Source organism: Sus scrofa, chromosome 14, assembly GCF_000003025.6.
Source record: "Sus scrofa isolate TJ Tabasco breed Duroc chromosome 14, Sscrofa11.1, whole genome shotgun sequence".
In the NCBI taxonomy this organism is placed as follows: Eukaryota; Metazoa; Chordata; class Mammalia; order Artiodactyla; family Suidae; genus Sus; species Sus scrofa.
The window spans coordinates 104,787,067-104,807,636 of record NC_010456.5 but is presented as its reverse complement, the minus strand read 5'-3'; the positions used below and the strand labels follow the sequence as shown (position 1 = coordinate 104,807,636).

Genomic DNA, 20,570 nt, shown 5'->3' with positions numbered 1-20,570 from the left:
GAGCAAAAACCCTACATGCATTTATCCATAAGTTTCCCATGCAAAGCGTTTTGTGCCGAGTGATGGTGCCTAAAATAGCAACATTTTAATAACAAGGTTGAATGTAACTGCAGGCATTCTTTTATCTGGGATGACTTAATGGAGAGAAACTGTTTTCCTAGGGTTTTTCCTACAGCTTTCATGCGAAGTTCTTTGATACAAATATATGAAATCATGAGGAAGGTACAAAGGCTGCAAATTTTCTCTGGCCCCCAGATTGTTGTGTGGACAGACTGTGTCTGTGGGTCAGGGGTAGGCAGCATCTCCTGGCTAGTGAGTCTATGTAAGTTAGTGTGACATGTGACCAAGGCTTCAAAGAGCCACTAAAGAGGAAAATTGTTATGGAGTATGGGGAGCACAGTATTCCCAAGACCAGAATCTGTCCTTTTAGATCAATCTGATACTTTCTTAGAACCAAATAGAGGAGTTCCCTGGAAGCCTAGAGGTTCAAGGACCTGGTATTGCCACTGCTGTGGCTCAGGCCACTGCTGTGGTGTGGGTTCAATCTCTGGCCTAGGAACTTCTGCATGCCATGGGCACAAAAAACAAACAAAAAAACCAAAACCAGACAAACAGAACCCAAATGGAAGTAAAATAGTAAGAGTTGAGGAATGTGTTTGGTTGGCCTAATGTTGGAAGCACACAGAATAACTTTCCTCCCATCCCTGAGGCTCTGTTTGCCTGAAGATTGTTAATATAAGAAGGAACTTACCTGCAGTCATGTTCGGGCATGCCTGCCTGCCCACCTGGCTGTCCTGTTCTGTGCTGCTGTAGTTGTTTTTTTTTTTTGTTTTTTGTTTTTTGTTTTTTTTTTTTGCGGGGGGTGGCAGGGAGGTGCTATATAGGATGCATAGAGACTGCTGATAGATCTGGGGGTGCCACATGGATATACAGCACCCTAGAGACAGCATAGCAACTTTATATCACAGATACTCAATAGATGTCAGTCTCCTCTGCTTCCCCCGTGTTCCACTGATCAGTTCTCAGACATGTATTGAGCACTTACTTTGCTCTGGTGTCATGGTTAAAGCACAGGCTTTGGGGTCAGACCCACCTAGAGCACTTCTTCCACTTGTGATTAATTGTTCAACCTGAAGCAAATGACTTGCTTTCTCTTAGCTTCAGTGTGTTTGTTTTTTAATCTTGATAATGGCACATATGCATGTTTTTTACAGGATTTTTGAGGGATTAAATGAGATCATGTCTGTAAATGACCTAGCCCACTGCCTGGCACATGGCAGGTGCCTAAAAAATGTGTTTTTCCTCCCTTATGTCCTTTGTGTCAATTGCTAGGTTACACACAAAGTTCTTTTGGCTCGGCAGAGTTTGTCCTATGTGGGTTCTGGCCTCCTGTTGAATGTCTGCCTGCCTGATGATTTCTTCCTTAAAGGGTCGCGGTACCTCTCACCCCACCGCACCCCAAGCTGAGGCTTTGGCACTTCCTTCAGCTGAACCAAACCTGGTGAGCCTGGAGGCTACTCCTCAGTTCTTGCTCTAACCCCAAAATCCAGAGCAACAAATATTCTGGGAATTATCTAAAGCCAAGATGTGTGCCTTTTCCTTCTATGCACACTGTGAGAAGCATGAGCCGCTGCAAATTCAGCCCTGAAATGTGCAACTATTCACCTTGCTTGGCTTTTCTGTGTCTTAAAACAGATTCCATGAAAAGGAGGCTCCTACTAGTGTAGCCTCCTACCCACCCCCACCTCCATCTCAATCTCACTCTTACATCCTATAAAGATGTGTATTGACATGATTCTTTTTTCAGCACTTCCTGTGCATAGGCATTGGGCTAAGTGCCTAAGGGGGGGGGGGAGAAAAAAGGAGCCATGTAATGCCCTTAAAATGTCTAAAACCATATCATCTTTTGAGAAAGATGATAAATTATTGGGTTATTTTTCTACTTTTGAGTGTGTTCTTCTCCATTCAATAAGTCTCATCCTGGAGCAAACTCTACCGTCCACTGTGTGGCTGTTAAACTTGAACTTGGAGTAGAATGTTCACCACTGTATTTTGTAAATAACCTTAGATTATGAAGTTTTTTTGTCTTGCAGCCTCCTTTTTGTCTGCCCCACCCTGCCGGGATGTCATTATTGAAATAGAAGACACCAAACCATTACTGGCTTCAAAGGTAGGCTTTAGAACTGACCATTGGATGACATCAGTTTTATCTTCCAGGTGTCTATAAGCATTGGGTGAATTCAGTCCAACAATCATTCAGTACAATTAAAATCAAATAAGCCAATTTATACTGGTAAAGAACGCAATTCATGTACTCATCAATAGGATGATGATACTTAAAGTAATACTCAGGTCCATGCCCCACTCCCCAAGAGGGAGAGTGATATAGACATCAGTAAATTTTAAAATCTCCCCCAGTGATTCTAATGTATAGGCAGGTGTGGACAGTCTGATATCATTTGCAAAAAAGAAATTTCAGGAGCAAACACACAGCACTGCAACTTTCAGAACAGGGCTACATGTAGCACACCACTTTTTTTCCCTACTTAAAACGAAGTGTCATGGATTTTTAATGACCTTATTTGTCAGTGTATGGAATATCCTCAATTTTTCTATTCACTGTGGTTTCAAAGTCAAGAAATTGGTGGAAATGCTCATTCAGGACCCTATTTTAACACCAGCCAATTCGCAAGAAGGTAAGTGAAAAAAAAAAAAAGTTCTCAGCCCAGAAAAAAGAAAACATCAAATATCTCCCTGTTTCTGTTGGCATTCATCACGGACTTTCACAGCACGTTTTAATGTGCAAACTGGCCAAAAAATGCACATGATTGCACTTTAATGTGTTATGTCCATAAACAGTGCCTTTAAAGAAATCCACTTTCTTCCCACTACATTAAACTCACTAACAACTGGACCAGGTTAACTGTGGGCTCCACAGCCAGCACTGTGGAGCTATGAGGATTCTATTCCCTGAGAATCCTCCACAGTCAGAAGCGACAATATCACATTTGCAAAACCAATATGTCCACTTTGTAAACAACTCCAATTATTTCCAATAATATGGTAGTCGCCTAGGAAGAAGTCAAGTACAATACACTTAAGATCTTTTATGTACATTTTCACAACAGCTCGGGAAAAAGGCGGTTTAAGATTCTGCTCTATAGTCTACCTCCAGCTTTCCTGCCTCCCCTTGACAATCAGTTCTTCTCTGTGCCTTCTGTATACCCAGGAGCCCTATGTATGGGGGATCAAGAAGAAGCAAGCCAATCTGTGCCCCTCTTCTCATTCCGTTCTTAACAGTGCTTAACAGATGAGGCTACTATAGCAACACGCTGTGAAAGTTCAGTTTACATCATAGAATTTAAGTTGCAGCCTGGGCAGGACTGAGGACGGTAGTGTCAGTCATTCTCACATACTGTAAATGACTTTTATCAGCTGCTCTCCTAACACCTAGGAGAGGCATTCTGTGTTGATAAGAAAGACTATTTGGAAAAAAAAAAAAGAAAGGCTATTTGGGAGTTCCTGTCATGGCTTGGTGGGTTAAGGATCCGGTGTTGCCGTGAGCTGTGGTGTAGGTCGCAGATGCAGCTCGGATCCCGTGTTGCTGTGGCTCTGGCGTAAGCTGGTGGCTACAGCTCCAATTAGACCCCTAGCCTGGGAACTTACATATGCTGCAGGTGTGACCCTAGAAAAGGCAAAAAGACAAAAAAAGAAAAGAAAGGCTATTTGGAATCACCCCTAAAAATCTGATTCCACCGTTCCTTGAGGAAGACAGCACACATCTATGCAAAGCCCAATAAGCAAAGTTGAACTTTGGAAGAGCTGATAACAAGCTTGCTGATATCCTGTATATGTGCATACCTGAAATAACATGCATGCATGAAATATACATGCATGCATGTGATACATGTACATGCGACGAGTGTGTAATGAACATCTGTTATCACTAACCCAATTCAGGCCTTTTACCTGGGTAAATTGAAGGAGTGGGTCAAAAGTGTGCTGTTGGTGGGAGCTGGAGGCTGTGGCTTCTGGTGACAGTCTCATGCTCACAGAAACTCACCCCATTACCCTGTGGTGACCGTGGTAGCTCTCAGCAGATGGGCTCAGCCACCACCACAAGTGGGAAGTAAGCATTGGGGGCAAATCGCGAAGTGCTAGCTGGATGACACGGACATTCCTACATGGCCGTTTCAACAATTACCTTCCAATTCCAGTGCTTAAGCAGCATGTCAACAGCACTCAGCAAAATGGCTTCTCCAACGACAGTGCATGTATGTATGATAAGAAAATGCGTGAAGCTGCTTGGGACTGTGGGGATCTGGGTCTAAGGACTTGAATTCTCCTTTCAGACTCTTTCTGGATTTTGGACTGGAAGATGTTCTTTAAACATATGTGATTGTTTTAAGCCTCAGGGGAGAATCTTCTATGCTTTTTGGATATAATAAAGCAAGTTACTTCAGCTGCTTTAGTTACTTTTCCATGTGAACTAAGAAGCATGTGGACACAAATAAATTCTCCCATATTAATTTAAAATTTTAACATCAGCCATCTATTTTGAATTATGCTTTTTAAATCATGAACTCTTTGCTTTGAAATGATTTCGAATAGCTGAAAATTGGTGTGCATAAACAGACTCTAAAAATCTGCATTCAGGAACCATTCAGAATGTGAAAGCACTTTTGGTATAAAATCCCCTCTCCAAAATCTCAATTTGGCTGCAATGATTTATCTTTTAATCTCTCTTTACCTTGAATCTAATAGAAAAAATTGTTATGTCTGTCTCTCTCTCTGCCTCTCTTGGCATTCTGGTGTGCTGAACAAAAGTCAGTCTTGAAAATGCTGAGGGCCACTTGCAGAAGAAGCCCAGTGGCCACCCTGCAAAGCCCCTGCAGGGAGTTCACATCCTGAGGAGTCACTGTCTCCTCACATTTGTAATGAACTTGAAGTTAGGATTTCAGAAAAGGGATCTAGGTAGCAATTCCTGCAGCTGCCCCTGAGGCTGAGCCTGGCTGATGTTCCAGCAGGTACGGAGAGAAAACTCAGGTCCCAACATCCCAGCTCTCCATTTTTATCTCCTGGTGGATGTTCCATGTAGAAGCTCAAATGGAAGGATTTGGCCAGTGAGAAACTTGACACTGTAAAATAGGTTTGATGGATGGGTGTATACTTGGTACTATAACATAGGCATGGGGAGAAACCAAGAAAAGATACTTACCTGATGACATTATAGCTATCCTAGACATAAGCATCTTGTGAGAGGAGTTTTTGATGAGACTTAGGCCAAGTTGGGAATATACTTAAGAAGCTAAAAGGAATGAAGAGTTTAGGGCAGGAAGGTGAGCAGCTGTACTCACCCCCACTCCACTCAACCCTCCGTGTGACCACTGACTGTCTTGGTGGACAGAGAGGTTGTCTAACTGTTAAAACATGGGATATGGGTGCCTACCTCTGAGTCTTCTATTTTAATACTATTTGTAACTCTTTTGCACATTTTCAGAGAAGAAACCAGTAAGGTGTGTTTAAATAATTGAATAATTTAAATAAGCCACAAAATGTTGGATAGCAGTCCAAAAATGTTGATAATATAAAGCATGCATGAAAAAACAGTGTCTCTTTCTCTCTCTCTCTTGAAATCTAATGCTCCTGGGATCTCCATCACTGTGTGACCTGTACGTGGTTTGCCCTCTTTCTGCCCATGTGCATGATGAGCAGCTCACAGAAAAGGTAATTGTTGTACATATGTTGCTAGATTTAAGAGTCATGTGTTTTCTGCCTATGGCTGATATGTTAAAAAAAAAAAAAAATCCAGGATTGGATTACTGACCATAAAGGAAGGGGAAATAACTGAATGTATGTGTGTAAATGTAAATATACTGTACACAAACAAGTAGCTGTTCTTTAGTGTTCTTACCTGCTTCCCCCAGACAGAACAGAAGGCTATGTTGCCGGTGACACTCTGTATTTTGGGCAACATCACTCTTTCCATGTAGACTAAAATAAGCCACGGGTAGGTCTGATGGGGATCTATCTTTGTTATACATCTGAGTGGAATTTCTAGTACTTCTGTATAAACTACAGCCCTCTGGAGTTTGAGAATGTCCCACAAGTGATTCTAAATGCTGTCCCATCTGCTCAGCCAGAGAGCCACCAGAGGTTCTCAACCCTGCTTGCACGTTGCAATTACCTGGGGAACTTTTGAAAGCTTACTGGACGCCCTGCTCTCACCCCAGGCTGATTGAATTAGAATCTCCAAGAATAGGTTGGGAGCCACTGGTCTAAACCATAAAGACTCTGTACTCTTCTTCTTTTTTTTTTTTTTTTTTTTTTTTGCTTTTTAGGGCGACACCTGTGGCACATGGAGGTTCCCAAGCTAAGGGTCCAGTTGGAGCTGTAGCTGCTGGCCTACACCACAGCCCCCACAATGCCAGATCTGAGCTGTGTCTGCGACCTACCCACAGCTCTTAGCAATGCCAGATCCTTAACCCACTGAGCAAGGCCAGGGATGGAACCCGCAACCTCATGGTTTCTAGTCGGATTCATTTCTACTGTGCCACAACAGGAACTCCTTGCTTCACATTTTATAATCTTCAAAGCTCTTTCTCCTACTGACCTTGTTTGATGTCCAAAACAACCCTCTGAGATGGATGGAGTCAGGTAGTGTTATTATCCGATTCAGTGGATGAAGAAAAGAGATGTTAAATATCGTCCCTGATCCGGTGTGGCTTGTAACATAAGCGTATGGCTTATAATGTAAAGAAACTTGAATTAGAACCAGTTTTTCCAACTCTTAGCTTAGTGGGCTTTGTTTTGCAATGCATTGCTGGCTAAAAGGGCTAAGGAAGTGAAATAGGAGAAAGCGAATACTGGAGAATGAAATAGTAAACAGATACTGGAGGTTTTCTTTTAATATATCTGTATATGTAAATATTAAGTCAACAGGGTAAAGAAGTAAAAAGAGGGAGATGAATAGATTGTATCTAGAAGATGTAAGAAAATCATCTAGCATAGCTATGGCTGTGAAAACCAAGCACATTTCATTGGCCAAGGAAGGATCATTTTACCTACCTCCAGCTTCCTGGTAGAAGAATCCTGAATGCTCTGGTGCCTGGAACACAAGTCATAATCTTGCCTCTTTCACATTCAGATGTACCTGTTTCTCTTACACATGAGTTTTCTGGCATGGATTGTAAATCTAGGTCATCACCAGAGATTTTTCCCTTTTTATGTCCGTCTTTAGGAGGAAGAAATTGTTGACTGGTGGAGTAAATTTTATGCTTCCACAGGGGAACATGAAAAATGTGGACAATATATTCAGAAAGGCTATTCTAAACTCAAGGTACCTGAACCTATGCTGCGGTGGGTGGGGGATCGACATCTGTTAAAACTGGCCATGGCAGGGCTACGCGAAAGACGGAAAGGTCAGATGGTGGGTGCTGAGGAACAGGGGCCGGGAACCCCTCTTGCCTCTTGGGGGGCCCTCTTGCCGTGGTTCTTGGCTTTGCCAAGATTCCCTGGGCTTGAGGACAGTTGTTGATTTGTGGTTATGTGACTGCCATTTTGGGGCTTGGGGATATCTGGCAGAAGGTTGGGAATGGCTTGGCACCATGTTAATTAGGCCAAAAATTGTCCAGTTTGACCCAGGAGAGACCTAAAAGTCACCGTGCTCTTGTCCAACAGCATGAAATGTCAACAGGTAATCACAACTGTGTCCAGGAGGAAGACAAGCTATCTGGCTGGGGTAATCTTTCTGCAAATGTTTTGGGTTTTCTAATTTTTTTTTCTTGTCTTTTTAGAGCCACACCTGTGGCATCTGGAAGTTCCCAGGGTTGGGGTCAAATTGGAGCTACAGCTGCCAGCCTACACCATAGCCATAGCAACTCAGGATCTTTAACCCACTGCACGAGGCTAGGGATCGAACCTGCATCCTCATGGATCCTAGACGGGTTTGTTACTGCCAAGCCATGACAAGAGCTCTTGTTTTCCAATTCTTTTTTTTTTTTTTTTTTTTTATCTTTCGTCTTTTTTAGGGTCACACTCGTGGCATATGGAGGTTCCCAGGCCAGGGGTCTAATTGGAGCTGTAGCCGCCGCCCTACACCATAGCCACGGCAATGCGGTATCCGAGTCACATCCGCGACCTACACCACAGCTCATGGCAACGCCGGATCCTTAACCCACTGAGCGAGGCCAGGGATTGAACCCACAACCTCATGGTTCCTAGTTGTATTCGTTAACCACTGAGCCACAACGGGAACTCCTGGTTTTCCAATTCTTTATTCAGTTTTTCAGATTGTAATACACTCAAGTCCAAAGAAGTAAATCTAAAGCAAACATGGACATTTTCAGAATGATGCGTGGAAGACAACTGATCTGATTTCATCACTGTAGATTGGTTTTGCCTCTTTTTATACTTCATGTAAATGGACTCATACGATAGGTTGTGTGTGTGTGTGGCTTCTTTAGCCCAACACAGTAATTTTGAGATTTGTCATGTTGTCATGTGTATCAGTAGTTTGCTCCTTTTTATTGGTGAATCATATTCTATTGTATGGATATACCTTGACTTGTTTTTCCATCCTCCCAATGGTGAAGCTGCTATGGATATTTTTATTCCATGTGGACATGATTTCATGTCCCTTGGATGAATACCCAGGAATACAACTTCAGCATCAGAATAGGTGGATATTTAATATCGTAAGAAATTGCCAGACCCTTTTCCAAAGTGATTATACCATTCTGTACTCCAGCTTGTGGTGTGAGCATTTCCGGTGCTCTATCTAGATCTCATGCCCATTTGCTATTATCAGTCTTTTTTTTTAAGAGGTGGGCCCCTGGAGTCAACTGTGTATGTATTCATTTTTGTTTTTTTCTTTTTGGCCAACCCCAGCCAGGGATTGAACACATGCCACAGCAGCAACCCAAGCCACTGCGGTGACAACCCAGGATCCTTAACCCACTGTACCACAAGGGAACTCCTATTATCAGCCTTTTTGATTTTAGATTCCACCTATATGTTAATGGGAAATTAAGAATCTGTTGGTGGTTTGCAGATATATGACTGTGAACTTGAGAATGTGACGGAATTCGAGGGCCTGACAGACTTCTCAGATACTTTCAAGCTGTATCGAGGCAAATCAGATGAGAATGAAGATCCTTCTGTGGTAGGAGAGTTTAAGGTGAGTAAAATGTGTGTGTCCTGTTTAAAATCCACTTTCTAGACCTAGGATAAAGAAAAACCAACCCCTGGGTCAGGGAATCTCCTCTGATAGCTGAAGGATGCTGGAAAATGCTAACAAGCAAGAAGGCAGTGGGGTCAGGGACAGAACTCTCAAAGTCATTCTCAGTGTCTTTCTCCCTGCTCTTGCCAACCAGCCTTAAATCTGTAGAGTCAACCTCTCTAAGCTCTAGTCCTTCCCCCGTACCCCAACCAGGTCCCCTGCCTCCTCCCAGTCTTTCAGCAGGACCAGTGTGACAACTTCCCAATTGATTGTCCTTGCCACCTTTCTCATCCACACTCCAGTCCATCCTCCAAGCAACCAAACCTGATTGTGTCTCTCAACTGCTTAAAGACACCAGGTCAAGTCTCAACTCCTTCCTAGGGTGGAGCCGGCCTTTCACAAGCTTCTCCTCTCCCTTGCCACCGCACCCTCTCCAAGCCCCAAACACACCCTGTCCTCTCACAGCTTGGAGCCTCGGGACAAGCTCTTCTTCATTCCCTGGATGCCCTTCCTTTCCTCTCCATGGTCTGACAAACTCCTACTCATTCTTTCAAGTGCCAGCTCCCATGTCGCATTCTTTGGGCAGTGTTCCCTGATCGCTCCCGCAGGCTGACTCACTCCTGCTCCGGGCTCCCTGGGTCCCCGCCACTACTAAAGCACCTTTGACATTGTAAGTATCTGCTTTCACGACTGCCCCTCCCTCCAACCACAGTTGGCAGATCCTTGGCAGACGTGCTGCTGCTTCCTAATCCTCCCCGATAGCAGACGTCGCTAATCGATCAGGCCTTTTACTCTGCCCGTGGTCTCAAAATTCTTCTCCTTACAGCTTCCCACCAAGCAGTCAAAGATGGCATGAGAGTCAGACCTATTTAACATCCTTGTGCCAGACTGGACTCCTTGAGTTCATTTTCTGGTCCCCAGTGCCTGGCGCATGGTAGGTGCTTACTTCCTGCTGCTTTAGTGAATGAAAGTAGCTGGAACTAAGCCCCATGTGTTCTGAATCCAACCTCAGTGCTCTGTCTTACACATAAACTGCTTTCAGGATAAAATATAAGGTTTCAGAATTCCCTGGTGGCCTAGTGAGGTAAGGATCCGGCCTTCTCGGGTTTGATCCCTGGCTTCTCCAGCAGGCCTGATGGCTCACTCATTCAAACATCATTTATTGTTCCCCTGCTTCCTGCCCAGCCTTGTGTTAGGTCCTAGAGTTAGAGTCATGAACAAGAAATACCTCCCATCCTCAGAAAGTTCACCGTCTAGTGAAGAATATAGACAGTGAATAGATGGTTACGATGCAGAGGTTAGTGCTGCAATGGGGGCAAGTGCAGGGTGAGAAGAAGAGCATTAGGATGTTCATCTAACCTGGGGGCAGTCAGGGAGGTTTCCTGGAAGAAGTGACACTTTTTAGCTGAGACATGAGGCATGATCAGGAGTTTGCTTAGGAGTGGGAGGGGGTTTACAGGGGTGATACAAGAAAAGGGACCTCACTCTTAATACTTTATTGGGTTTCAAAAATAAGCATTTGGGGAAGTTGCTGCTGTGGCACAGTGGGTTAAGAATCTGAATGCAGTGGCTTGGGTTGCTATAGAGGCTCAGATTTGATCCTCAGCCCAGCACAGCGGGTAAAGGATCTGGGGTTGCTATAGCTATGGCATAGGTTGCAGGTGCCCCTCAGATTTGACCCCTGGCCTGGAAACTTCCATATGCTGTGGGTGCAGCCAGAAAAAAAATTATTTTAAAAAAGCATTTTTATTCCTATCTTTAAAAACGTGCAGAATTTCCCTCCTTACCACCTCCTTTGCCATCAGACTGGTCTAGGCCACCTCCATGTCTCGCCTAGGTTTTTTGCCTGACTTCCCTGCTTCTGCCCTGCTCTTTCTTCTTCCCTGATCTATTCAGTAATTATTTTGTCGTCATTCACTTTCCCCACGGGAAACATGCAAAGCACAATGTAGCTGTTTCTTTCACCACAGTCCAGCCCCGCAGCCCTGTGCTGCCCCCTGCCCTGTGTGTCCTGGGGGAAGAGGGCACCCCGAAGCCCCTGCCCTCTCCCCTGGCCTGCAGAGCCCTGTGAGCCCACCTGTGTGTCTCTGCCCTAGGGCTCCTTCAGAATCTACCCCCTGTCGGATGACCCCAGCGTACCAGCCCCTCCCCGGCAGTTTCGGGAATTACCTGACAGCGTCCCACAGGAATGCACGGTTAGGATTTACATTGTTCGAGGCTTAGAGCTCCAGCCCCAGGACAACAATGGCCTGGTAAGAGTTTTGGGTGTGGGGCCTTCTCCTGTAGCAAGATAATTACAGTCCTCGGCCAGAGTAATTGTCACATTCTTTCTTTTGGGGGCATCTGTTATCTCAAGAAGGGGAAAGAGACTCGAGATGGAAACAATCTGTTGGGAAGATTTGTCCTACCGGGGATTTATCTAAGAGCTTGAAGGGGCTTTGGAGCCTCTGGTTCATCCTTCTCACTTTACAGACGTGACCGGCTTTGTCACTGCTCCCTGCCATCCCCTCTTCACCCCACTCTGCTCCTCCAAAGGCACCTTGGCCGCATAGCACCATGAGGGAGCTTTGCCCAGACCTGGGCTGAGGCCGCCCCTTCTCATTGGGGTGGGAGCGGGTGAGGAGGCACCCTGCGTCCGTCCCACAGGCTGACTCGAACTGGCCCCGTACGGTGACATAACCTGCCATCTGTTCTGTCCCCACAGTGCGACCCTTATATAAAGATTACACTGGGCAAAAAAGTAATCGAAGATCGAGATCACTACATCCCCAACACACTCAACCCGGTGTTCGGCAGGTAACAGGCATCGCCTGACAGTTTTCTGTCCTTCTTTCCTCCGTCGCCTCTGCGCTAAGGATCCACACGTGCCAGGCTCTGTCCTAGGCCGTGAAAGTGTGAAATTATGACATAGAATCTGCCCCAGTCAGTGGGGCAGGTATGAAATACGCAAATGCACAAGTAATAGAATTTTGTGGAAGTGAAAAGTGCCATGAAGAAAATTAAGGCAAGTCCAGGAGACTGGCTGTGAGACCTGGGGGCGGGGAGGTGGGTATGAGGCCCAGGCATCCAGTCAGCTTGTGGATTCCAGGCGAGAAGCGTAGGCAGTGACTCACCGCAGTGACAGAGTGGGTCTCACGCCCCCATTTCATTAGACCTCTCTTTTCTGGGATTCCACTGTTTTGTTTCCACTGTTTTGAGCCAGTGAATGTATTATTGACTCTGTTACCAAAGCTGAGAAGGGGGGGCAGAAAGTGAGGGGGTCATATGTCCTGCTCCCTCTGTCTTCCGTTGTCAAAGGTTTTTTTTTTGGTCTTTCTAGGGCCGAACTCATGGCATATTATGGAGGTTCCCAGGCTAGGGGTAGAATCAGAGCTACAACTGCCGGCCCAGGCTACAGCCACAGCAACGCAGGCTCCAGGCTACATCTGCAACCTACACCACAGTTCACGGCAATACCAGATCCTAACTAAACCCACTGAGCGGGGCCAGGGATCGAACCTGCGTCCTCATGGATGCTAGTCAGATTTGTTTCCACTGAGCCACGATGGGAACTCCTGAAATAGCATTTTTGTCCTTAGCATTGCCACTTTACATTTGTTTCTGGATTGTTACAAGGATGTCATCAGAACCTTCTCAAGGGTAAGGCAAACCCAAGTGACAGCTAAAGAGGACCGGGTTTTTTTGGGCTGTAAACTGCTTCCACATTTAACAAAAGCTACTATTTGCTGGGCTTTTATTGTGTGCATGCACAATGCCGAGCTCTTAATAGAAAACATCTCAAATATGTCACAACTCTGAGTGCCTGCTGTTGCCCCCATTTGACAGCAGAGGAAACTGAGGCATGGAGGGAATTAGCACCAGCTGGTGAGAGGCAGAGCCCCAGGACTCAGGCCCCAGCCATGTGGCGGCAGCGTCTGCATGGCTGCCATGCTGCACTCGGTGCGGCTGCCACCCTCTGACTCTCACCTCCCTGTCACACCTGGTAGCACAGGGCGAGGAGTCAAAGCCCCACTTTACAGGTGAGGAAAACAGGGTGCCAGAGCTGTGTGCACAGCACTGGTACATGGTGCAGCCAAGAAATTCCTAACCAAGCCCCAGCCTTTTCCAACACTGTTGGTCATGCTTCATATTCACAGCCAAGCCATCACCTGTATAAAAAATGTTCTTTGTACAAAGCACTTGTGAGAACGGTGTTATTTTTCTCCAGAGCCTTGCCGAGAGGGAGGACACTTTGTTCTTATTTGATGTGTGGCCTGTATTTTAATCTCCGGCTTTATTAACCTGCCCATCTATGTCTGTCTACCTGTGCCTGTTGGTTGGTGGCCTTATGCATTCCCTCCCTCTCTCATGTGTGCTCACACACACACACACACACCCCGGGGCCGCGTGCTGGGGCCAGGCAGTGGAAGTAATCCTCTGGCACGGCAAGATGATCGTTTTCCTTTTCTTCCGCTGATCCAGCCCTGAGGTCTAGACAGGAAAAGGCACGCAGGGCAGGAAGGAGGGCTCCATGTGAAGGAGACAGGCAAGCAGGGAAAGCCAGCTTTTATGCGAGAAAGGCAGCCCTGTCTGAATCGCTCGTCTCAGAGGAGCCAAACACCAGCTTAATTAAGTGGCAGGAAAAGTCTTGCTCAGAGCCACCCCGGGAGGAAGTGATGCTGTCAGGCTCCACTCAGCCAATCCCTGTCTGGCGGTCGTGCGGACTTTACCCGGTCCAACAGGGTGGAGCCAGGGAGACGCCGGCACTGCAGCCCCTCAGCTGGCTCCGGGTCCTATTGTAGGGTGACTTTCTTTTTAGTGGAGACCCTCAGGGATTCCAGGACAGGAATTCAGGAAAGGCAGCCTTTGCTATGTGCTCAGCCACTGTTCAGCATTGTTGTCACATCAGGGCACCGTCCATATCATGTTCCATGGAATGTCCGTCTGCAGTAAGTGTTCATTGGTATTCCAAGGAAACACGTATTCCTTCATCACACCAAGACACTTGGGTAAAAAGATAACTGCAGGACTTCTCAGAGCCTTCAGTTTTCCCAGAGGAATGCCGAAAGAAGTAGTTCTCAACCTTTTTTAACCAAAGGATCATTTTTCTCAAAGGACACGTGTTACTTCTCCCTTGGGATACAGAAATGGAATTGGGGGCATGTGTGGATATGGTGCTTCAGTTGTGGTCCTGATTCCAGCACCTTCTCTCCCGTGCTGTCTTTGTCCTGCAGGCTCCCCACCTGGCTATCACAATCTAGAGAAGCCACTTAGGTTTTTCTAGGAGACACCCTGGAAGTTTTTCGCCAGAGCCTCACCAACACATACCCTTTTGCTCAAGGGATTAAAACTCCTGGCTCTTTGGGCAAGAACCAGTCCACACACCAGAGTGGCAGGAGACGGGGCGGAGGCACGGGGAGAGAGGAAGGATGTGAGAGGCCTCTCAGTTTTCCATTCACCAGGCTTACTGAATACCTTCCATAGGATCCAGCCCTCTGTGTACAAATACAGAACCAAACCCTGCCCATCCGGAGCTTATGCTGTTCAGTTATCACCCCTCTTAGAACCTGCACCCCGTTGCTCACCTACCTCAGAAACTGCTCTTTGATTATTTATCTTTATCTCAGTAGTGTTTGTATTTTAATACAGATTCTATAGAGAAACAACCAGTGGCAGAGCCAGAGGGCTTGGGAGGAGGGAGGGAGCCCTCTGCTACCCTTCTCCCATCCCCCATGCTCCTAGGGGGTGAGTCCAGAACTTTCCATGGGGTAGTGGTCTCTGTTGAGGCAGAGAAGGGAACATAGTAGGGGCACAGATAGGGGCTGTAATTCAAGGTGCTTGTGCCTTTCTAATCTCCCAGCTAGGCTGAGGTGCCTGAGTGCCCAGTTAGGACATGTGTGTATAATAATGTTAATACTACTATACTTGTTGATATTATAATTTGAATGACTAGATTTTGAGCAATGCACTCATGCCAAATGCTTTCTAAACATTCCCTCACTTGACCCTTATAATGCAGGATGGTAGGGATTATTATCACCATTTTGCAGATGAGGAAACTGAGCACAGAGAGGGTAAGCAGTGGCCTTGGGTCTCAGAGCTATTAAGCAGCGAAGCTGGGATTCACGCTTAGGTATTGAAAACCCCAGATCTTCTCCTGAGCAAGTGTATAATCAGCTGTTGTTTCCATTACCAGTGTAGGCTTCTTATTATCAAGCCACCCATCTGGTTATCCTGGCCATGATGTCCTCTTCCAGCAGCCCAGCCACTGCCTGGGGAGTCTTGGTCCTCAGCCAGGTGTGGGTCATGGCGATTCTAACCTTGCATTTGTTTATTTAGAATGTATGAACTGAGCTGCTACTTACCTCAAGAAAAAGATCTGAAAATTTCTGTCTATGACTACGACACCTTTACTCGTGATGAAAAAGTGGGAGAAACGATTATTGATCTGGAAAACCGATTCCTTTCCCGGTTTGGGTCCCACTGCGGCATTCCTGAGCAGTACTGTGTGTAAGTGTCTTTGGCCACAACTGTAGACGGTTTGCTCCAACTAACGTTAATACCTGGGGAAGCTGTGGCTCTCCACCTCAGGGCGTGTCTTCTCTGAAGCCCCTGCTCCTTTGAGTGAGGTAGATACTGTTTTTGATAATAGAATGATCTTAAGGAGAATCAGGGCCATAGCATTGCTCAAGTCTTGGGGGGGAAGGGGTGCCATTCTCACTGGCATGTGTAAAACGCTGGCCCCCAGAGCAGTGTAGTGCTCTATGGGGATGACACAGGTAGCAGGACTTAAAACCAGTCCCCTCTCTCCCATTCTCCCTCTCCCTCCTTGATGCCAGGGACTGAGAGGGGCAGGGGGATTCCCTGTCCCCGCCCCCCCATTGATTGATTTTGTGATGTCCCTCTTTCCCTTGGTGTCTTTTTGTAATAGCTAATGAGCTATAGCCTATGGGTTTTTTTGTTTTTGTTTGGTGTGTTTTTTTTTGTTTTTTGGGGTTGTTTTTTTTTTGTCTCTTTAGGGCCACACCCACAGCATATGGAGGTTCCCAGGCTAGGGGTCAAATTGGAGCTGTAGCCGCTGGCCTGTGCCACAGCCATAGCAACGTCAGATCCGAGCCTCCCCTACAGTTCATGGCAATGCCAGATCCTTAACCCACTGAGCGGGACCAGGGATCAAACCTGCGTCCTCATGGATGCCAGTCAGATTCATTTCCACTGAGCCACAACGGGAACTCCAGCCTGTGATGTTTAATTTATGGTTTTGCCTATTATGATTACAGTTATCTCAGCCCAACTCATCTTTTTACAGAGGAGGAAATTGGGGGGGGGAACAGGTGAGGAAGAACCAATAAGCTGAGGCCAAAATAATTGTGGATTTTAGGTTTCCAAATCCTAAATAGATTTCTAGGCAAAGACCAATGTGTAGAGCATATTCCCTGCTCCCCCATTACATGGGAGCGCCTGTAAGCATGTGAAAGTATATGAATCCAAGAACCCCTGGCCCCACTGTAACCCTGGGTGTGGGACGTTATTCCCAGTTCTGGAGTGAATACCTGGCGAGATCAGCTGAAACCAACACAGTTGCTTCAAAACGTAGCCAGATTCAAAGGCTTCCCACCACCTGTCCTTTCTGAAGATGGAAGTAGAATCAGATACGGAGGACGAGACTACAGCCTGGATGAATTTGGTAAGTACACGGCCATGGATTACAAGCTGGTCACAAGGGATAGTAGCCCGTTTAGGCTGCTGGGTTTGTGTTGGGGGGTGTTGGGGGATGGGCAGAGCAGTACCTTCATACCGTAGGGGATTCCGAACACATGACTGTCTAACAAAAGCCCCATTATAGGAGAGTTTTGCTGTCACATCAAGTGTCAAAGTGGACACATTTTCTTGTCTGTCTTCTGTTTCACTTGACCTTTTAAGGTCATGGCCATTTGAGCTTTGAACACAAAGTGCTAATAATTAACTACTTTCCATGTAAAGCATAATTAGCTCAAAAGTGCTCAGATGGCAGTGCAAGACTTTCTCTTCCAAGTTTATTCTATTGCTCTTTCAGCCCTTCTACATGAAGATCTCAGAGATGCTGGGGATTGGTTTGAAGAATCTGCTGTGTTTACATCTGGCCCACGTCTGAGCTTGGGGCTTGCTCTTTACCAAGCAGTAATTTATAACGCAGTTTGTCCTGACACATAGACCGCTTAGATGCATTAAGAAAAAGACTGAAATAAGCTTAATATCGCATAAGAGCTATGGCATGATGCAGTGTTTGGTAGGGAGGAGGGCTTCCCAGAGGGGCTGGCAGAAGGGCTGCCTCTGGGGGCCTATATGGGACATCCAGAGAAAGCTGAGCAAAGCCACACAGGAATGAAAGTGCTTCCTGTTCCTCAACTGCTTATTCTTGACATTGTGAAAAAAAACTCTTTTTGTCTTTCTATCTGAAGAGGATTTAGTGTCAGAGATGATTAGACGTTTTAAGTAATGTTGGGGTTCCCACTGCGGTGCAGCTGAATAGGCAGTATCTCTGTAGCCCCAGAACTCGGGTTCAAGCCCAGCACAGGGGGTTAAAGGATCTGGCGTTGCTGCACTGCAGCTGGGATCCGATCCCTGGCCTGGGAACTCCATATGCCACAGGGCAGCCAAAAAAACAAAGAATTGTTGATGCTGCTGTTAACATGAGAACTTGCAAAGGGATTGGAAATTAAGCAGAATGGCCTCATGGAGAAGGGTACCCCTAGTAATCAAACAACACCCCTGAAAATCTTCATCAGTCACAAGGATTGTTTAGTTACTTTTGTCACATGACAGATTTGGCTCAAAGCTTAGCTGCTGAAAACAAACATTTTGCAGTTTTGTGGGTTAGCCATTCAGGAGGGGCTTACCTGGGCAGTTCTCACTTGAGTTGCTTATGCAGTTGGTTGCTGTCAGGTGGTGGCTGGGGCTGCAGTTATAGGAAGGCTCAACTGAGCTGGATGTGCGGGATGGCACATGCCCATGGCTGGCACTTGCTGCTGGCTCTTGACCAAGAGCTCAGCTGGGATCTATGACCAGAGCACCTACCCTGATGCTTCCCACAGGGTGACCTCTAGACACCCAGGCTCCTTACATGGCAGGTGGCTTCTCCCAGAGCAAGTACCCAAGAAGACCAGCATGGCCTTCAGCTTAGCCTCAGAGTAGCACAGCATCTTTTCTTTAGTGGTCAAATATGTCTCCAGATTGAGAGAGGACATAGTTTCCACCTCTCAGTGGCAGGGAGTCTCAGAGAATATAACGGCTTTTTTTTTTTTTTTTTTTTTTTTCCCCAGGGTCACCCCTGTGGCATAAGGAGGTTCCCAGGCCAGGGGTCGATTTGGAACTGTAGCTGCCAGCCTACACCACAGCCACAGCAGTGTCAGATCAGAGCCGCATCTGCAACCTACACCACAGCTCACAGCAACACCAGATCCTTACCCACTGACTGAGGCCAGGTATCAAACCTGCATCCTCATGGATGCTAGTCAGATTCATTTCTACTGAGCCACAACGGGAACTCCGAGGGCTATTTTTTAAGGTGTGATCTAGGTATAATTAAATGTACAAATTTCAGTAGTTAACACAATAGAGGTTTTGTTTTTTACAAATTCAAAGTAAATATTCCTACACGTGGGTGACCCTTTTCAGTGTAATGCTTCATCCACCAGGCTCTTCTGTCTTACAGCTCTGCTCTTCTTCAGCTTGTTTTGCCAACTTCAAGATGTTTTCTTCTGCATCTGGAAAAGAAAGGCACATAGAAGGTCCTACACAAGAAGGTTTAATATGTCTTGAAGTGGCACATATATCATTTCCACCTACGTTATAGTCTAGCCTTACTTGTTTGCGTGGCCACACCTATCTGCAAGGAAGTCTGGGAGACAGTCTGGCTTCGAGCCTCCTATGGCAATGTAAATAGGTGCTGCACTCACTCACATTCTAGAGTATTCTCGTCTCTTTGCTATGGGTAGCCCACAAGTCAGGCAAGAGCCTGGTTAGGGCAGGGTCCCCACTCAAGAATTGTTTCTGTCATTGACTCTATCATCAGCTGAAGTTTGCACACGGGCACTGCCTGATCATTTTTGCAAAATCTGGGATGAATGCTGTAGATCCTTCAAGGCAAACTGGCTGAACTGTTCCTGGATGGCTATTCCTTTTTTTTTTTTTCTTTTTTCTTTTTTTGTCTTTTTGCCATTTCTTGGGCCGCTCTCGCGGCACATGGAGGTTCCCAGGCTAGGGGTCGAATCGGAGCTGTAGCCACCAGCCTACACCAGAGCCACAGCAGCTCGGGATCCAAGCCGCGTCTGCAACCTACACCACAGCTTACGGCAACGCCAGATCCTTAACCCACTGAGCAAGGCCAGGGATGGAACCCACAACCTCATGGTTCCTGGTCGGATTCGTTAACCACTGCGCCACGATGGGAACTCCATGGATGCCTATTCCTATTTCACTGTCCTTTTCTATTGCAGAAGTCAACAAAATCCTGCACCAGCATCTCGGGGCTCCTGAGGAGCGCCTTGCCCTTCACATCCTCAGGACTCAGGGGCTGGTCCCTGAACATGTGGAAACGAGGACTTTGCACAGCACCTTCCAGCCCAACATCTCCCAGGTAAGGGGCACTTGGCTTTTGACAATCACCACCTACACCATGGGCAGTGGCAATAGCTGACCCCCACCTGCCTCTTTTTATCTCTTTTGGAGACTTGTAGATATGCAAGAAATAGAAAAGAAACTCAGATTAGCTTCATCTTCAAGGGGAATTCATTGTAAGAATTTTTAGGTAACTCACTAAATCTAGCCAGGAGAGTGATTTTGACTCCCAGCAATCTTGGACCAGGATCTCTCTATCTCTTGCCTATTCCTCTGAGTTTACTTTAGCCTGTGTTCTTCTGTGACCCCCTTCCCCTGTGTCAGAATATTGTGGACGGTTTCTGAGTTTGTGTTATAATGTAGCCCCATCTACTTCAAAATGTGGAAAGGATTGGTTGCCCCAACTTGGCCCATTTGTCCACCCCTGGACCTCTCAGTTCTAGCCCCTGGACCTCTTGGATACGGTATACAGGGTGGCTCATCACAGGGACCATGTGGAGAGTGATGGGAAGGGCATGTCCCAGAAGCTAGTGAGCAGTTCCTAGAGAAGCGAAGAGAGACATGGAAAATGACGACCCATGAGAAAGTTTGTTATAATAAAGATTCCCAGGCCATGCCTGCAAATTTGGTTTCAGTAAGTCTGAGTGGGGCAGGAATCTGAATTTTTAACAAGTACCTGGAGACGTTCTGATGCAGATGGTTGGGAAACCACACTTTAAGAAATATTTGGGAGTTCCCGTCGTGGCGCAGTGGTTAACGAATCCGACTAGGA

The 20,570-nt window shown here is 46.3% G+C and overlaps 1 protein-coding gene across 5 annotated transcripts in view; it reads left to right on the top strand.

Annotated features, from left to right (window-relative positions):
* Positions 1 to 20,570, top strand: part of MYOF (myoferlin) — a 170,699-nt gene that overhangs the window by 133,576 nt on the left and 16,553 nt on the right. For 3 of the 5 annotated variants that reach the window (XM_021073854.1, XM_021073852.1, XM_021073853.1), the window contains 10 exons: positions 2,094 to 2,170; positions 4,218 to 4,274; positions 5,716 to 5,727; positions 7,241 to 7,339; positions 9,053 to 9,178; positions 11,317 to 11,472; positions 11,925 to 12,016; positions 15,539 to 15,709; positions 16,738 to 16,886; positions 19,678 to 19,817. In XM_021073854.1, coding sequence (XP_020929513.1) covers positions 2,094 to 2,170; positions 4,218 to 4,274; positions 5,716 to 5,727; positions 7,241 to 7,339; positions 9,053 to 9,178; positions 11,317 to 11,472; positions 11,925 to 12,016; positions 15,539 to 15,709; positions 16,738 to 16,886; positions 19,678 to 19,817 — 1,079 coding nt within the window. The remainder of the gene's footprint in view (positions 1 to 2,093; positions 2,171 to 4,217; positions 4,275 to 5,715; positions 5,728 to 7,240; positions 7,340 to 9,052; positions 9,179 to 11,316; positions 11,473 to 11,924; positions 12,017 to 15,538; positions 15,710 to 16,737; positions 16,887 to 19,677; positions 19,818 to 20,570) is intronic. The other 2 variants (XM_021073856.1, XM_021073855.1) reach the window with 1 other exon arrangement.